Raw genomic sequence first — 19549 nt, 5'->3', positions numbered from 1 at the left:
GATTACATCACGCTTGTGACTCTACAAACTTGTTGGATGCATTTTCTGTTTGTTTTGTTTGTGTTTCAGATAATTTTGTGCCCAATAGAAATGAAATATATTATTGTGTCATTTGAGTCACTTTTATTGTAAATAAGAATAAAATGTTTCTAAACCCTTCTACATTAATTTGGATGCTACCATGATTACGCATAGTCCTGATTGAATCGTGAATAGTGATGAGTGAGTAAGTTACACGCACAAATATCTTATCACCAAGATATTACAAGAATGGAAGGTTATAATTGTTTTGGGGGGGTATGGTATTTGTGAAAGTGATGTTTTTTTCACACATGATTTGAAAAAGGATTCTCCTGGAGTCAGTAGAGCCAAGAATAAATATTTAAACAGCGATATCACTATATAATTAATCAGGGTAATCTTCTTGTAAATGGATAGGTTTTTCCCTCTCCACAGTTTCAAGATTCATTTTTTTTCATCAAAATTAGTTGCTTAACTTTTCCAGGATATGCACACCAAGGAAAGCAACTTCAACAACTGCCCATTTAATTGGGAGACCACATGGCAATTTATAGTTTCTTTTAGAGACCCAATCCATAATGTAACACTTTTTAGTCCAGAGAAATTGGAGAAGTTATCCAGGTCCTCAACGAGGCCCTTCAAGGTTGAAGATTGAGGACTCAAGATAACTTCAATCACTGGCCTATTGATACTCTTGTCTCTAATTCCTTAATTTTGCCCATTAATGTTATATTTTAAAGCTAACAGTTCAATGGCCATAATAAATAGTTATGGTGACAGAGGGCAACCTTGTTTTACGCCTCTTGACAATTCAAAGTTCTCAGAGAAGTAACCATTTATTTATTATTTTACATAAAGGATTGTTGTACATTACTTTTACCCATCTTATGAGAGATTCTCCAAAATTGAGAATGTCTTCCATTCACAAAAACACATAGAAAGCTAACAGGAGGGGGGAAATTATATCCAAGATATACAGAATATTATTGATATTAGACACAGCCCACAAAATGGGTCACATACCTCTCAATCAGGGACTCAAAGTGCTCCACAAATATTTTTTGGGTATATTTAAACAATATGAGGTACCAGAGAACTACTTAAATTGACAACTATTTCTCATGGGACACTGAAACTTGCCAACCACCACATACAGACAACCACATAGGCTACATGCTTTCTGGAAACGCCCTCCCATTTATGAATTTTGACAAATATAGGAGATGCGCTCTCAAACTTTTATAACTGTGGACAGATCATTCTTCCTTAGTTTGTTATATAACACATTTAAATGGTCCTTATCATGGCTGCAAGTCTAAAACGTCCTGGTCACCGAAGGCATCAAGGGAGTGAAAGTTACATCAAATTTGGGCCCAGGACAATTGGGCCACAGCACACTGTCCTATGCACTTGCATCTCTCCCATCTGACTGAAGCTTTCACCACAATCATGGCATCTGTATGGTTTCTCCTTGTGAGTCCCCCTCAAATGTCCTTTCATATGTGCATCCTGCCTGAACGCTTTCCCACAGACTGGGCAGACAAAGGGTTTCTCTCCTGTGTGAACCCTGATATGCTCTTTCAGATGACTCTTCACTTTGAAACCTTTCCCACAGAGGTGACAGCTGTGTGGTCTCTCCCCTGTATGAGTTGTCATGTGGTCTCCCAGACCATTCCTTGCTGGGAACCCTTTTCCACAGACATGGCAACGAAATCGCTCATACAAAGCACGTCTCTTCTTAAGTTCAGACAGCGTTCCTATATGTCTGAATGGTCTTCCTGTCTTTGTTTTCCGTTGCAGAGCGCCTCCAATCTCTGTTCCATGCATGTTTTCACTCGGAGCTGCAGAACAGTGTGCGTTTACTGCAAACATGAGCTGTGGGTCACTCGTTAGTACTCCATAGTCCTCTCCTCCATCAGGTTCTGTTTTAATGTGTTCCACTAGGGTGCTTGATAGATTATTCATCTCATTGTCCTCCACAATTTGGGTTTGGAAAAGGTGTGAGGGCCAAGGGTCCTGGACAAAATCACCTTTCACACAAGGAGGAGTGAACCCGAACTCTATGTTATGACCATGAGTCTCAGGCCCTTGCATTTGCTCTTCTCCCAGATTGGTTTTGAGGTCCTGTTCCTCTGTACTTTGTGTGAGCTCTGAACTTTCCCTCCTCCACTCCTGCTCAAGGGGAACCTCTTCTTCAGAGACATGGAGCTGCCTAGGGTCTGGAGGGAAGGACAGGCAAATAAATGTTATTCAATAGATAGACATTAATATTTTCAATGTTTAAAGACCAAGTGCGTTCAAAAAATGTGATTTTCCTTTATTTTATATACACTGAGTGTACAAAACATTTAGGAACACCTTCCTAATAATATTGTGTTGCACTCCCCCTTTTGCCAATAGAACAGCCTCAATTCGTTGGGGAATGGACTCTACAAGGTGTCGAAAGCATTCCACAGGGATGCTGGCCCAAGTTGACTTCAATGCTTGCCACAGTTTGCTAAGTTGGCTGGATGTATTTTGGGTGGTGGCCCATCCTTGATACACACGGGAAACTGTTGAGCGTAGGGCTGGGCGATATGGCCAAAATATCATATCATGGTATTTTTCAGATTTGACAGTATTTTATGTTTTTGATTAATAAAAAAAGTTCTACATTTGCTTTATGAGTAGTGCGTGACCCTAGGGTGGCAACACATATATTCTAAATTATTTAAATGGGTCTTTCTCCATTCGGATTGTTTTATACTGTTCAATTCAACTTCAACCTAAAATAATTTCCTGCATTTCCATCCATTTCTGCATTTCCTGCACTCATTTGAGATCATTTCCACACTACCACGATATGGGCAAAAGTACTAGGTGTTTTTTTTAACCAAATGTTGCAATTGCAATTTAGATAAACACTTGGGTGAACTTTTGGAATCATGGAAATAGAATGTTTATTCTAATTCTATAGTTAGAATATAAATAATAGTGGGCACTTTCAATACAGTCTTGTTTGACATAAATGCCATGGATGAGTTATTGTGACAGGGTAGGAACCAAAGTGATGTACAGTGTTTCCTAGGGGACCCTATAATCTTTGGTTACATTAAATCTTTATTCATATAGCCAACATATTATTATACCTTTATTTCAACAAGGAACACAGACTGAGACCAAGGTCTCTTTTACAGCTGGGCCCTGCGTATACATGTTTACACACAGTTTAGGTACAATGATTAAGAAACTACACAAGACCAACAAAACGATCACAAATAACACAGCAACAAATACAGCAACAGATTACATTTACACATAGGTTATTCCCCTAACAGCACAAGAACTTGCATTACCCGAAACAGTTACAATCAATACAAAAATCATCCAATAAATATTTAAAATGGGCAAGGGAGACAAGAGTCTCAAGTTTAGTCTGCAGGCTATTCCATAGGCAAGGAGCGTAACAGGAAAAGGCAGCCATACCCAACTCTGTTCATGCTTCGTCTATTCCTCTTTGAAGATACTGTTGCACAAACAACATGCTGATTTTAAGCCTCCACCAGTACTGGTATCAGGCTGTATTAGCTAGCTACGTTTGCACTGACTCAGTACTTAGCTAGCCAGCTAACACGAATTAGCTTAACTTGCTAAGAAAATAAAAACTAGCTGTTTGCAGATGTAAGAAACACAAACTAATATTGTAATCATAGAACGCTTGTGGATTTATATTAAGATCAAAGTGGAAACAACATCGTTGTCATCAACATTGTTGTATGTGCTGCATTGACCATGCAGACTGAATGAAAGTGTCTCATGGTCAAGCAACAACAAATGCGCTCCTTGAGTGACAGGTCTGTGCGGAAAGCGGCATGGCGAGAGAGAGACCGGAGAGGGATGACTCAAGTACCAGAGTAAACTATAAAAATGGACATTACACACAGCGTATCACATTTAACAAACCAAACATTGAAATACCGTTATAGAAGGTAAAGTAAAAACCCATAAATACCGGTATATAGTAAAATACTGTATACCGCCCAGCCCTAGTTGAGCGTGAAAATCTCAGCAGCATTGCAGTTCCTGACACAAACCGGTGCGCCTGGCACCGACTACCATACCCCGTTCAAACGCCCTTCAATATTTTGTCTTGCCCATTCACCCCCTGAATGGGACACATACACAATAGGTTTGTGTCCAGAACTGCAATGATGCTGGGTTTCACGGTCAACAGCTTCCCGTATGTATCGGCAATGGTCCACCACCCAAAGGACATCCAGCCAACTTGACACAACTGTAGGAAGCATTGGAGTCAACATAGGCCAGCATCCCTGTGGAACACTTTTGACACCAGGTCCAAGACCTGACGAATTGAGGCTGTTCTGAGGGAGGTAAGTGTATATTTCCACACTATGACGTTGGAATAATACTGTGAAATTATGAAAATGATGAATGCCTTTTTTTAATGTAAGAGCCATTTGAAAAGACTGCCGTAAATGTCACCATGCCGTAAATTAGTTAATAGACCAATAAGAAAGAGTTCCAAACCTCTCTGCCAATAACAGCTAGTTTTCAGTTTTACCCTCCCCACTCAGACCACTCCTAGTCAGTCCTAGCTAAATTCTTGTTTGAGAAATTGCTCTTTCCTAAGAAGCTTTTTTGTTTGTTTCTTTAAGACCATTTATTTGAAAACAATCACAGAAAGGTACTTAACTGTTACCCAGAAATTATTTGATATTGGGATAAAAATGGCTACATTGGACCTTATGTAACAATGCATGCTTAATTACGAAAACCAAATCTTCCAACGATATTGGGTTCTAGCAAGTTGATTGACCGGTAACAGGGGACAACTGACAAGTAAGGTGACAGACATTATAGGCTTGCAGCAAGCTAGCTATTACAAATACAGCCATTATCACTGGTCCAGGTTGCTGATCGGTGTTGTGAAGTAGGTAATGTTAAGCGTAGCACAGGATATTTTTGACCAATCTTTACTTGGCGATACTTCCTCAATTCCTTACTTGGAAGACAACATACAGTACCAGTCAAAAGTTTGGACACACCTACTCATTACAGGGTTTTTCTTTATTTTTTACTATTTTCTACATTGTAGAATAATAGTGAGGACATCAAAACTAAGAAATAACACATATGGAATCATGTAGTAACCAAAAAAAAGTGTTAAATCAAAATATTTTATATTTGAGATTCTAGAAAGTAGCCAGCCTTTGACAGCTTTGCACTCTCTTGGAATTCTCTCAACCACCTTCATGAGGTAGTCATCTGGAATGTATTTCAATTAACAGGTGTACCGTGTTAAGTTAATTTGTGGAACTGCTTTCCTTAATGCGTTTGAACCTATCAGTTGTGTTGTGACAAGGTAGGAGGATATACAGATGATAGCCCTATTTGGTAAAAAACCAAGTCCATATTATGTCAGGAACAGTTCAAATAAGCAAAGAAAAATGACAAGCCATCATTACTTTAAGACACGAAGGTCAGTCAATCCGGAACATTTCTAGAACTTCGAAAGTTTCTTCAAATGCAGTCGCAAAAACCCTCAAGCGCTATGATGAAACTGGCTCTAATGAGGACCGCCACAGGAAAGGAAGAGCCAGAGTTACCTCTGCTGCAGTTGATAAGTTCATTAGAGTTAACTGCAACTCAGATTGCAGCCCAATAAATGCTTCAGAGTTCAAGTAACAGACACATCTCAACTGTTAAGAGACGACTGAGTGAATCAGGCCTTCATGGTCGAATTGCTGCAAAGAAACCACTACTAAAGGACACCAATAAGAAGAAGAGAATTGCTTGGGCCAAGAAACACAAGCAATGGACACTAGACCGGTGGAAATCTGTCATTTTGGTCTGATGAGTCCAAATTTGAGAATGTTTTGTTCCAACCATCGTGTCTATGTGAGACGCAGAGTAGGTAAACGGATGATCTCCGCATGTGTGGTTCCCAACATGAAGCATGGAGGTGGTGTGATGGTGCTTTGCTGGTGACACAGATTTATTTAGAATTCAAGGCACACTTAACCAGCATGGCTACCACAGCATTCTGCATCTAGTTTGCGCTTAGTGGGACTATCATTTATTTTTCAACAGGACAATGACGCAAAACACACCTCCAGGCTGTGTAAGGGCTATTTGACCAAGAAGGAGAGTGATGGAGTGCTGCAACAGATCACCCGACCTTAAACCAATTGAGATGGTCTGGGATGAGTTGGACCGCAGAGTGAAGGAAAAGCAGCCAACAAGACCTCAGCATATGTGGGAACTCCTTCAAGACTGTTGGAAAAGCATCTCAACCAGATGTAAACAAATTTGTGCACAAAATTTGAGAGAAATACACTTTGTGCATATAGAAAGTTTCTGGGATCTTTTATTTCAGCTCATGAAACACGGGACCAACACTTTACATGTTGCGTTTTATATTTTTTGTTCAGTGTATTATAAAGTCACCATTGTCCTCATGGTGAAATCCCTGAGCGGATTCCTTCCTCTCCGACAACTGAGTTAGGAAGGAAACCTGTATCTTTGTAGTGACCTAGGTGTTTGTACACCATCCAAAGTGTAATGAATAACTTCACCATGCTCAAAGGGATATTCAATGTCTGCTTTTTTTATTTTTTACTCATCTACCAATAGATGCCCTTCTTTGCGAGGCATTGGAAAACCTCCCTGGTCTTTGTAGTTTAATCTGTGTTTGAAATCCACTACTCAACTGAGGGACCTTACAGATAATTATACGTGTAGGGTACAGAGATGAGGTAGTCAGTCAAACATCCTGTTAAGTACTTATGTGTGAGTCCATGCAACTTATGTGACTTGTAAAGCACATTTGTGCCCCTTAACTTAAGTATAGTTTCCCGATAACAAAAGGGTTGAATACTTGTTGATTCAAGACATTTCAGCTTTTAAATGTTTTATTTGTAAAAATGTCTAAAAACATAATTCCACTTTGACATTATGGGGTATTGTGTGTAAGCCAGTAACACAAAATGTACATTTAATCAATTTTAAATTCAGGCTGTAAAACAACCAAATGTGGAAAAAGTCAAGGGGTGTGAATACATTCTGAAGGCACTGTTCCAGCCAGCTGGAACAATAATAATGTTTGACTAGGCTAGGGTTCCCCAACTGCCCTCCCGTGGGACGAATTTGGCCCGTAGGTGATTTTATTTCCCCCGCCCCCCAAGTTTTCAGTGCAAAAACTTTACATTTTTTAAATTGTTGGACATGACCTTAAATATGTTCCAAAGTATTACCCTGCGTAATACAAACACTAGTATGAGGACACTCCTTCAAATGAGTGGATTCGGCTATTTCAGCCACAGGTGTATAAAATCAAGCACACAGCTATGCAATCTCCGTAGACAAACATTGGCAGTAGTATGGCCTTACTGAAGAGCTCAGTGACTTTCAACGTGGCACCGTCATAGGATGCCACCTTTCTAACAAGTCAGTTAGTCACATTTCTGCCCGTGTCAACTTTAAGTGCTATTATTGGAAGTGGAAACGTCTAGGAGCAACAACGGCTCAGCCACAATGTGGTAGGCCACACAAGCTCACAAAACGGGACCGCCGAGTGCTGAAGCGCATAAAAGTAGTCTTTCCTCTGTTGTAACACTCACTACCGAGTTCCAAACTGCCTTTTGGAAGCAACGTCAGCAAAATAACTATTCGTCGGGAGCGTCATGAAATCGGTTTCCATGGCCGAGCAGCCGCACACAAGCCTAAGATCACCATGCACAATGCCAAGCGTTGGCTGGGGTGGTGAAAAGCTTGCCGCCAATAGACTCTGGAGCAGTGGAAATGCGTTCTCTGGAGTGATGAATCGCGCTCCACCATCTGTCAGTCCAATGGACGAATCTGGGCTTGGCGGATGCCAGGAGAACGCTACCTCCCCGAATGCATAGTGCCAACTGTAAAGTTTGGTGGAGGAGGAATAATGGTTTGGGTTAGGCCCCTTAGTTCCAGTGAAGGGAAATGTTAACACTATAGCCTACAATGACATTCTAGAATCAAAACGATTCTGTGCTTCCAACTTTATGGCAACAGTTTGGGGAAGGCCCTTTCCTGTTTCAGCATGACAATGCCCCGGTGCACAAAGCGAGGTCCTGTTTCAGCATGACAATGCCTCCGTGCACAAAGCGAGGTCCATACAGAAATGGTTTGTCGAGATTGGTATGGATGAACTTGACTGGCCTGCACAGAGCCCTGACCTCAACCCCATCTTACACCTTTGGGTTGAATTGGAATGCCGACTGCGAGCCAGGCGTAATCACCCAAAATCAGTGCCCAACCTCACTAATGCTCTTGTGGCTGAATGAAAGCCCCTGCAGCAATGTTCCAACATCTAGTGGAAAACCTTCCCAGAAGAGTGGAGGCTGTTATAGCAGCAAAGGGGGGACTAACTCCATATTAATGCTCATGATTTTGGAATGAGATGTTCGACGAGCAGGTGTCCACATACTTATAGTCATGTAGTGTATATGTGATCGTACACAAATGTACAAAAGCAAAGTTTGAAATGATTATGTTTTAGTCAAGTATTATCTGTTTGGGCTTCTTGCTGTCAAGTTGCAATCTACAAATTATTTGTAATTAAGTTCCGGCCCCCTGACCAACAATCGGCCCGCGGCTGAATTCAGTTGATGATCCCTGACCCTGGGGGCGATATTTTTAATCATAGCAAGCATCGCGAGGGCAGTGACAGAGAGTAGACTACAAGCCAGTCAAAACAGTACATTGAAATAGACGCCGTTACAAACCTGCTCTATGTAACTTGACTTGAGGTTTAATGACCATATCCAACATTTTCTGTAAACGTTCGTTCTCTTCCTTCGAACGGGTGATTTCTTCTTGATACTCCACTATCGTCTTTTCAACTACTCCAAATATCTCTACAGCAGCCGCTGTCAATCGCTCGCGCAGAAACATATTGAGCAATTGCATTTTTGACATAATGTAAATACACTGTTGCTTGTATTTTATTTGCAAGGTAAATAAATTGAAAGCTTTTTTTCTTTTATCCTTGTGAAATGTGCCAGTCCGAGAGCCCGGAAGTAAACACTGCTAACTCTACTATTTTACAGTGCATGCACGGCAACCCAATACCGCACTATATCGCCACCTGTTGTCCGGAGTGGAAACGAAGTATTTTTATTTTTTATTTAACTAGGCAAGTCAGTTAACAATGCCCGCCTACCAAAAGGCTTTCTGCGGGGATAGGGGCTGGGATTAAAAATAAAAGATCAAATAAAATAGGACAAAACACACATCACGACAAGAGAGACACCACAACACTACATAAAGAGAGACCTAAGACAACAACATAGCATGGTAGCAACACATGGAAACACAGGATGGTAGCAACACAACAAGACAACTACATGGTAGCAACACAACATGGCGGCAGCACAACATGGTAGCAGCACAAAACATGGTACAAACATCGACAAGGTTTCTTCGACTTCCATTTCTCCTCCTGTCTTTGATCCGGCTTACAGCTCACTGCTTACACTTTTCTACCATTCTTCTTCAACTAAACCATCTTCCCTTTTTTTTTTTTTTTTTTACCAATTCAACTTCACCCTCTTCCTTCCTCTCTCTCTTCGACCTCTGCCCCTCTCTCTCCATTCTTTCTCCGTAATCCAAGTATACGTCTCCTTATCTTTAATTTTTGACTCTCAAATCGCTATTTCTTCCAAACCCACCACCCAGACAGGAACTTGTGCTGCACCCTGGCTATTGGTTAACATTTTGGTAGCTCCAAAGACAGTAAGAACCTCTCTGGTCACTGTCCTAGTACTGCATGACTAGGTATCCCCCTTTCCCTAATGTGAAGCCAGCTGAATAGATAGTTGAATCCTGATTCAGTGTATTATAATGGCATGACTTTGAACTGTTTGAAACAAACTAAACCAGTGCATGCAGACATGTTGAACAGCATGATGTCTGTCTGTCCAGTTGCTAGTGAAGAACCTGCAGTTTGAGGATGGGAAGATGATCGCAGCGGCAAGGTACTTCAGCTCGGGGAGCTGCGCTTCTGTGGAGCTCACTGAGGAGGAGAAGGCCTTCGCTGAGCAAATGAGGGTAAGAAAATAAAAAAGTACTAACACTTTACTATTGAATCTGTCTGTCTTACACTGATTTTTCAGCTAATTTGAACAAGGTTGTAAATGTAAATGTTTATCTCTCACCTTAACCCTTGATAAACTGACTCCAGACCAGTGTTTACAGTGTTGTCCTGTCCCATTGACAGGGTGTGTGGAAGAGCATCCTGACTAACGTGGATGCCATCGAGGACTCCACTGACTTCTTCAAGTCTGGGGCTGCTTCTATGGACGTGGTCAGGTAAACAACACACCAGCATGGACATCTAAAAGGTCGAAGGTTGCAAGTCAATGGGTTTTAGACAGTACACCAAGTGGGAAATGTTTTTTCTATCAATGATTACTATGAAAAGGGAAACGCATTACAGCAGCTGGAGTTGAACGCCACCTCTTCCCCATTCACCACTCCCTTCATCCATACCTCACCTCTACCATCTCCTTCACCCCAACCACCTTCTTCATCCCTACCTCACCCCTACCACCTCATTCATCCCTACCTCACCTCTACAACCTCCTTCATCCCTACCTCACCCCTACCACCTCCTTCATCCCTACCTCACCCATACCACCTCCTTCATCACTACCTCACCCTTACAACCTCCTTCATCCCTACCTCACCCCTACCATCTCCTACATCCCTACCTCACCCCTACCACATCCTACCTCACCCGTACCACCTCCTTCATCCCTGCCTCACCCCTACCACCTCCTTCATCCCTGCCTCACTCCTACCACCTCCTTCATCCCTGCCTCACCCCTACCACCTCCTTCATCCCTGCCTCACCCATACAACCTACGTCATCCCTACCTCACCCCTACAACCTCCTTCATCACTATCTCACCCCTACCACCTCCTTTGCTTCCCTCCCTCCCTCTCGCTCTCCACACCCTCTCACCCCCCACCTTTCCATAGCCCCATCCCCCACTCCCCCCCATCTCCCCCTCTCTCTGCAGTAAGTAAATAACTCCAAAGCATACATAAAATTAGACAATGAAAAAGTATGATATTTTACTTCTGGTACAACAAAGTTAATCCTATGTTATGTTGTCAGGCTGGTGGAGGAGGTGAAGCTGAGGGCCAGTGGGTGTCAGCTGCAGAATGAGGATGTGTACATGAACACCACCTTCCAGGACTTCATCCAGATGTGTGTGAGGAAGCTCCGAGGGGAGGACGACGAGGAGGAGCTGGTCGTTGACTACGTAAGAGTCACCATCATCATCGTCATTATTACTATGATCCTCTATCTTCATCATTATCATAACCATCATCATCATTCTTACCACCAGAATCAGCATTATCCTCAATACTCTAATCTAATGTAGGCCGTTAGGAACAGGAGTGAAACTTTGGAGGGCGTTCCAGTTCTTATTTCAGTCTCCTGCGTTAGTAACATGATCACTAAGGAAGAACACAACAAGCCTTGAAAGGCCTTTGGATAAGGAAGCGTAATGTAAATGTCCTGTAACCAGGTGGAGAAGAACATCAACAACATGACCATCCGGATGCCCCACCAGCTCTTCATCAACGGGGAGTTTGTGGACGCAGAGGGAGGGAAGACCTACAAGACCATCAACCCCACAGATGGAACAGTAGGGAGCTAGCTTTCACCTGTCCATTAATGTCTGATCCATGGTTTTCCTAAAGTTCTTAATAACTTGATCTGCTCGCACCAATTTGGTTTGTCTCAGACGATGACAAATTAAGTGACTATATCACTCTTACAGTATGTGTGTTTGTGTGTGTGTGTGTGTTTCCCATCTCTCTCGCTCTCTCTTTAGGCTATCTGTGATGTGTCTTTAGCTCAATCCAGTGACGTGGACCGAGCTGTAGCGGCCGCCAAGGAGGCGTTCGAGGACGGAGAGTGGGGAAAGATAAACCCCAGAGACAGAGGCAGACTCCTATATAAGTCAGTCTATTAGAAACCAGCATGTAAAATAGCATCCTATTATAGCGCAGTACATTTAACCTGGGTCCATAGGGAATAGGGCCCATAGGTTCCATATCAAATAGGGCTCCATTTCTGATGCAACACAAGACTAAGACCCAGGCACATATAATAATACAGGTGGTCTTTGAAACATTCAAATGCAGGCAACTATACAAGGCAGTCAACCATGTATCGCTGGGTCTATAAGATACACAGGATAATATATAGATGTTTTTTGAAGACGTACGTGAGGTCACACTTCACTTTTTGATTTGTGTAATATTTTCCGTTAAGGTGCATTTTTCAGTGTTAAATTACTAACGCGTTGCTGTAGCAGATGTTTAAATGAAACTATTTAACCCTTCACTGCCCCCTACAGGCTGGCTGACCTGATGGAGGAGCACCGAGAGGAGTTAGCCACTATAGAGTCCATGGATTCTGGGGCCGTATACACACTGGCCTTGAAGACCCATGTGGGCATGTCCATCCAGACCTTCCGCTACTTCGCTGGCTGGTGTGACAAGATCCAGGTGAGAGAGTGGGGGATATCACAACATTGTCCATATTGCCCACTGTTTTTCATTTTGTGCAACAAAGAAGCAGATGCTTTAAAGATCCAATGCAGCTGTTTTTATCTCAATATCACATCGTTTCTGGGTAACAATTAAGTACTTGAATTATTAAATGGTCAAAAAGAAACAAAAATAGGTTCTTAATAAAGGGCAATTTCTCAAGCAAGAATTTAGCTAGGACTGTCTGGGACTGGTCTGAGTGGGGAGGGAAAACTGGAAATGAGCTGTTATTGGAAGACCGGTTTGAAACTCTTTCTTATTGGTCTATTAACTAATTTACCACATGGCGATGTTACCATCGAAGGCCAAAACTCCATCCCACCAAAACAGGCTGAAATTTCAGGCAGTCTTTTGAAACAGCTTGTACATTAAAACAGCATTATCCTAATTTTCACAATATTATCCTAACAACCTCATAGTGTGGAAATATATATAAAACACTGGAAAATCACGTTTCTGACTGCATTGGGCCTTTAATTAAAGACTTGTTACCTACTCTGAATACCACAGGTAAGGGGCCAGTTGTTCTACAAGGATGATGGCCCATGTTGACACCAAAAATCCTTCTTTAACCTGTCTCCTTCCCTTCATCTACACTGATTTAACAAGTGATATCAATAAGGGATCATAGCTTTCACCTGGATTCACCTGGTCCGTCTAAGTCAAGGAAAGAGCAGGTGTTCCTAATGTTTTGTACACTCAGTGTATATGTTTATAAGGCAATATAACACTCACTTTATAAGCTTCTAATTATTCTTCTGGGTTATTGTTGTAGTGTTATTTGGATTGTAATATGAATTTGTTCTGATATTTCTAGATTTTTTAATTATTCTTTTGACATTCTACTGCATTGTTGAGGAACTGGCAACTCAAGCATTTCGCTGCACCCGCTATAACATCCACTTAACTTTCTATGCGACCAAGAAACTTAGATTTGATTTGATGTTTAAGTTTATGTTCATGATCAGTGACGGTCTCCTTCTACAGGGCTGCACCATCCCCATCAACCAGGCCCGACCCAATCGCAACCTTACCTTCACCAAGAAAGAACCAATCGGGTGAGATACACCAGCCACATGCAAATACATAGCCAATCAATTTTTGGGTCAAAACAAGATTTTGAGAATAAGCATATTTGTCATTTTAACTCTCAGAGTGTGTGCTATCGTAATTCCCTGGAACTACCCTCTCATGATGTTGGCCTGGAAAACAGCTGCCTGTCTGGCTGCTGGTAACACTGTGGTCCTCAAACCTGCCCAAGTAAGGAGCATCACAATCCCGTTCATATGTTTTCACTAAAGAGGGGAACAAAGGGATATTGTAAAATGTTCTGTACTGTACTGTGCACTAGGGGGCAGTGCACTGGTGTCCAGACACTAAATTGTATACTGTACAGAAAATGTTTGATGCCATTCCATTTGCTCCGTTCCAGCTATTATTATGAGCCGTCCTCCCCTCAGCAGCCTCCACGGGTTTCAACCCCTTCTCCAATGGAGCATTTAGTTTGCGTGATCCATTTGAACTTTTTGAAAAGCGATATGGCAACATTTACTATTAAATCTGTACCCTGTACAGCCAGAAGACTGGCCACCCCTCAGAGCCTGGTTCCTCTCTAGGATTCTTCATAGATTCCAGCCTTCTAGGGAGTTTTTCCTAGTCACCGTGCATTTCCCTCTGCATTGCTTGCTCTTTGGGGTTTTAGGCTGGGTTGCTGTAAAGCACTTTTTGACAACTGCTAATGTAAAATGGACTTTATATAATACATTTGATTGATTGGCCTATGGGGTTTAGCCAACTCCTGACTATTGTTAGCGTGTCCTTCAATAAAGTTACAGAAGCAGTCTTTTTACAGGGGTACAACTGATTTCAATCCATTTGATACAGTATGCCTGAGATACCTGCATTTGTCAAGGTATATGAATTGCCAAAAGCTAGCATGTTCAATCATTTTGGTTGTGTGTATATTCCTATGGTCCCTAGGTGACTCCACTGACAGCAGTGAAGTTTGCTGAATTGGCTGCGAGGGCAGGATTCCCCAAGGGAGTGATCAACATCCTCCCTGGATCAGGTAAACATGCTTTTCTGTTTTTGATCGTTGTTTTATACAGATGTTCATATCAAAAGAGTTGCGCCTATCTTTTCTTTACACACCTGGTTTTTGCCTGCATCTCAGTTGTCCTCTCACCCCCTGCAATAGAGAACCTGGGAAGGTGCACCATTTTTTCCCAGATGACTGAAAAGTTGACTTATAGGTGATACAAGGTTTTGTTGTGATGCTGACGGTGTGCTGGTTTCTCTTCTGCTGTCTGTCAGGTGCTCTGGTGGGCCAGCGTCTGTCCGACCACCCGGACGTCCGGAAGCTTGGCTTTACTGGCTCCACTGAGATAGGGAAACACATCATGAAGAGGTGAGTGGTCACTGTTGTGGCAACCTCAGTCCAGAGAGGTCATGACTTTAGGTTCTGGGTGGTGGCCATGACTTTGGCCGATAATAGCATACTGTTTATGTGTATGTAGTACAGCAGTGGTCACCAACCTTTTCTGAGTCAAAATCACTTTCTGAGTCAAAATTCAAGCCAAGATCTACCGCTCAGATTATTATTTTTTTTTACATGACTTAAAACCCCCTAACATGCTGACTACCCCGCTAACATGCTGACTACCCCGCTAACATGCTGACTACACCGCTAACATGCTGACTACCCCGCTAACATGCTGACTACACCGCTAACATGCCGACCACACCGCTAACATGCCGACTACCCCGCTAACATGCTGATTACCCCGCTAACATGCTGACTACACCGCTAACATGCTAACTACACTGCTAACATTCTGAGCACACCGCTAACATGCTGACTACATTATTGCACCCACACTGCTCGCGCGCACCAACGAGCGTCTGCATTGCCAAGCGTTAAAATAGAAGTCAGTTCTATTTGTGACGCTGAGTCCTGCCTCTCCCATCTCCTCATTGGTTTATACAAGCTGATACCCACGTGCCATCTCCTCATTGGTTATACCCACGTGTGTGACTGAAAGACGAACGGAGGTCGGTGGTGGTAATACACCTTATGAAAGTTAGTTGCCAATCGCAATATAAAGTCCAAAGAAGAAAAAGCCTGGAAGGAGGAGAGATGACAAGAAATGATTCGGTTGACAGTTTTATGTGTGGATTTATTGTCGGAGTAGAGGACCTTGTGTAAATAGGACAAATTAGCTAGTAACTGCAAGCTAGCTAGCTAAATTGCCATAAATGTTTAATGCTTTTTGACCTGTCCCCAAATTTAATCTAATTGGTTCAGAGTTTGTTTTGATATTTTAACCTGCGTGTCGTGATCGCGTTTGGTGTGGGGGGGCAAAATCAAATTGTGCACGATGGCGCACGCGCGCGGCCGGTTTGGGTACGGTGTAATAGGACGATGTCCATGCCCCCGCTGAAATCGAATTAGCATAATCAAAAACTCCCAAAATGGGAACACTTCGCCTTCCCGGCGTTAGGGCTGCTGAATAAAGTGCAGCTACCGCCAACAGCGCGAAACAAATAAAAAAAATAGGAATGCCTAAGGCCTTAACAGAAATGTTTTGTGATCAACTAGGAATGGCTTGGAGATCGACCAGTTTATCGCGATCCACTGGTTGGTGACTACTGTAGTGCAGTATGTGTGTGTTTGTGTATTAACAACTGTTTTTGTGCGTTCCTCTATCTCAGCTGTGCAGTCAGTAATGTGAAGAAGGTGTCCCTAGAACTGGGGGGTAAATCTCCACTCATCATCTTTAGTGACTGTGACATGGACAAGGCCGTTCGCATGGTCAGTGGGCCTTCAATTCAATGCTGGTCACTACATAACATTAATATAAAAATATGTATATCAAAGAATATAAAATATGAATATTTCAGAATATTGTAAGGCATCAATTTCACTGTATTTATTTGTGTATTTTAGGGAATGAGCGCTGTATTCTTCAACAAGGGAGAGAACTGCATTGCAGCAGGCAGACTCTTTGTGGAAGAGAACATCCATGACCAGTATGTCAAGAGAGTGGTACGTGTCTCAATGCTAACTTAGTCACCCGCTCGCTACCTTATCTCACAGCGCTATGCTAACTTAGTCACCCGCTCGCTACCTTATCTCACAGCGCTATGCTAACTTAGCCACCCGCTCGCTACCTTATCTCACAGTGCTATGCTAACTTAGCCACCACTCGCTACCTTATCACACAGGGCTATTCTAACTCAGCCATCCGTTAACTTATCTCACAGAGCTGTGCTAACTTAGCCATCCTCTTCCTTATCACTTCTGTCATCATGAAGTGCTTTGAGAGGCTAGTTAAGGCTCATATCACCTCACCTCTATCTTACCTGACACCCTAGACCCACTTCAATTTGCATACCGCCCCAATAGGTCCAGAGACGATGCAATCGCCATCGCACTGCACACTGCCCTATCCCATCTGGACAAGAGGAATACTTATGTAAGAATGCTGTTCATTGACTATAGCTCAGCCTTCAACACCATTCAACCTCCAAGCTCATCATTTAGCTCGGGGCCCTGGGTCTGAGCCCCACCCTGTGCAACTGGGTCCTGGACTTCTTGACGGGCCGCCCCCAGGTGGTGGTCTTGGGAAAAAGGTAGGAAACAACACCTCCATTATGCTGATACTCAACACAGGGGCCCCACAAGGGTGCGTGCTCAGCCACCTCCTGTACTCCCTGTTCACCCATGGAGGCGTGCGTGGCCACGCAGTCAACTCAATCATCAAGTTTACAGACAACACAACAGTTGTAGGCCTGATTACCAATGACAAGACAGCCTACAGGGAGGAGGTGAGGGCCCTGGCGGAGTGGTGCCTGGAAAATAGCCTCTCCCTCAACGTCAACAAAATGAAGGAGCTGATCGTGGACTCCGGGAAGCAGCAGAGAGAGCATGCCCCTATCCACATCGACGGGGCCACAGGAGAGAAGGTGAAAAGCGTCAAGTTCCTCGGCGTACACTGACGATCTGAAATGGTCCACCCACACAGACAGTGTGGTGAAGAAGGTGCAACAGCGTATCTTCAACCTCAAGAGGCTGAAGAAATTTGGCTTGGCCCCTAACACCCTCACAAACTTTTACAGCCCGCAACTGCTGGGCTCTCCAGAGAGTGGTGCGGTCTGCCCAACGCATCACCTGGGGTACACTGCCTGCCCTCCAGGACACTTACAGCACCCGATGTCACAGGAAGGCCAAAAAGATCATCAAGGACATCAACCACCCAAGCCAAGGTCTGTTCACCTCGCTACCATCCAGAAGGCGAGGTCAGTACAGGTGCATCAAAGCTGGGACCGAGAGACTGAAAAACACCTCAAGGCCATGAGACTGAAATAGCCTCTCCCTCAACGTCAACAAAATGAAGGAGCTGATCGTGGACTCCGGGAAGCAGCAGAGAGAGCATGCCCCTATCCACATCGACGGGGCCACAGGAGAGAAGGTGAAAAGCGTCAAGTTCCTCGGCGTACACTGACGATCTGAAATGGTCCACCCACACAGACAGTGTGGTGAAGAAGGTGCAACAGCGTATCTTCAACCTCAAGAGGCTGAAGAAATTTGGCTTGGCCCCTAACACCCTCACAAACTTTTACAGCCCGCAACTGCTGGGCTCTCCAGAGAGTGGTGCGGTCTGCCCAACGCATCACCTGGGGTACACTGCCTGCCCTCCAGGACACTTACAGCACCCGATGTCACAGGAAGGCCAAAAAGATCATCAAGGACATCAACCACCCAAGCCAAGGTCTGTTCACCTCGCTACCATCCAGAAGGCGAGGTCAGTACAGGTGCATCAAAGCTGGGACCGAGAGACTGAAAAACACCTCAAGGCCATGAGACTGTTAAATAGCCATCATTAGCCGGCTACCACCCGGTTATTCGACAGTTTACCTTAGAGGCTGCTGCCCTATATACACATAGACATGGAATCACTGGTCACTTTAAAATGGAACACTAGTCACTTTAATAATGTTTACATACTACTGCTTTACTCATTTCATATGTATATACTGAATTCTATTCTACTTTATTTTAGTCAATGCCACTCCTACATTGCTCGTCCTAATATTTATATATTTCTTATTTCTTTTACATTAGATTTGTGTGAATTGTTAGATACTACTGCACTAGAGCTAGGAAAACAAACATTTCACTACACCCGCAATATCATCTGCTAAATATGTGTATGTGACCAATACAATTAGATTTGAATCTCACAGTGCTATGCTAACTTAGCCATCTTCTAACTACCTCATCTCAGGTGGAGGAGGTTAAGAAGATGAAGATCGGAGATCCTCTGGACCGCTCCACAGACCACGGACCCCAGAACCACAAGGCCCACATGGACAAGCTGGTGGAGTACTGCCAGACAGGCGTGAGGGAAGGCGCCACTCTGGTGTATGGGGGAAAACAGGTCTCCCGCCCAGGTTAGACTTATTTTTTCAGTTCATAGCGCTGTAGATTTTACTAATATTAGCTGTGAGGCAGAGTTAGGGGCAAATGTCACTCCAATTCCAGTCCGTTCAGAAATGGAATTGGATGTCATACTGTGTCCATTTGTGGTGTTACCATTTCTTAGTTCAAGGGATGACTATCAGCTACAAAATGACTAAAATAGTAAAGAAGTTGTTTACTATATCTTTCCCTGTGGTACCTTTCTCCAGGATTCTTCTTTGAGCCCACCATCTTCACCGATGTCCAGGACCACATGTTCATTGCTATAGAGGAGTCGTTTGGCCCCGTCATGATCCTCTCCAAGTTCAAGAGCGGGTCAGTGTTTGTCATTGTCAGATGGGTGTCCTGTGTGGTTCAGCTGACCCCAGAACACTTACATACCTGAGTCGGCATGGGTTTCAAATCTTGTGCATTGCTCCTCCGACTAGCTCTCCTCCGACCTTT

At 43.3% G+C, this 19549-nt stretch overlaps 2 protein-coding genes across 5 annotated transcripts in view; one reads left to right on the top strand and one right to left on the bottom strand.

Moving 5' to 3' along the window:
* The window catches only part of LOC139536241 (cytosolic 10-formyltetrahydrofolate dehydrogenase-like), a 38281-nt gene that overhangs the window by 14691 nt on the left and 4041 nt on the right, over positions 1–19549 (top strand). For all 4 annotated transcript variants that reach the window (XM_071336594.1, XM_071336596.1, XM_071336597.1 and 1 more), the window contains exons 8-21: positions 9979–10104; positions 10274–10365; positions 11177–11324; positions 11595–11714; positions 11904–12031; positions 12432–12582; positions 13612–13682; positions 13779–13884; positions 14605–14692; positions 14938–15031; positions 16336–16435; positions 16571–16669; positions 18912–19077; positions 19315–19420. In XM_071336594.1, the coding sequence (XP_071192695.1) occupies positions 9979–10104; positions 10274–10365; positions 11177–11324; positions 11595–11714; positions 11904–12031; positions 12432–12582; positions 13612–13682; positions 13779–13884; positions 14605–14692; positions 14938–15031; positions 16336–16435; positions 16571–16669; positions 18912–19077; positions 19315–19420 (1595 nt within the window). The remainder of the gene's footprint in view (positions 1–9978; positions 10105–10273; positions 10366–11176; positions 11325–11594; positions 11715–11903; positions 12032–12431; positions 12583–13611; positions 13683–13778; positions 13885–14604; positions 14693–14937; positions 15032–16335; positions 16436–16570; positions 16670–18911; positions 19078–19314; positions 19421–19549) is intronic.
* On the bottom strand, positions 839–9102 carry LOC139536243 (uncharacterized). The gene is made up of 2 exons (XM_071336600.1): positions 8781–9102; positions 839–2240 (listed from the first exon to the last, which is right to left on the bottom strand). Exons 1-2 carry the CDS (start codon positions 8971–8973, stop codon positions 1378–1380), a joined length of 1056 nt encoding a protein of 351 aa, XP_071192701.1. The 5' UTR covers positions 8974–9102; the 3' UTR covers positions 839–1377.

Source organism: Salvelinus alpinus, chromosome 12, assembly GCF_045679555.1.
Source record: "Salvelinus alpinus chromosome 12, SLU_Salpinus.1, whole genome shotgun sequence".
NCBI lineage: Eukaryota > Metazoa > Chordata > Actinopteri > Salmoniformes > Salmonidae > Salvelinus > Salvelinus alpinus.
Note: the sequence above shows the minus strand (reverse complement) of the source record. Positions and strands in the feature narration are given on the sequence as shown.

Excerpts from the sequence above, each read along its gene's own strand:
- LOC139536243 (XM_071336600.1), bottom strand. The coding sequence starts at position 8,973 with ATGTCAAAAATGCAATTGCTCAATATGTTTCTGCGCGAGCGATTGACA. Across the intron at positions 2,241-8,780 it reads AGTCAAGTTACATAGAGCAG|ACCCTAGGCAGCTCCATGTC; the intron begins GTTTGTAACGGC and ends CCTTCCCTCCAG.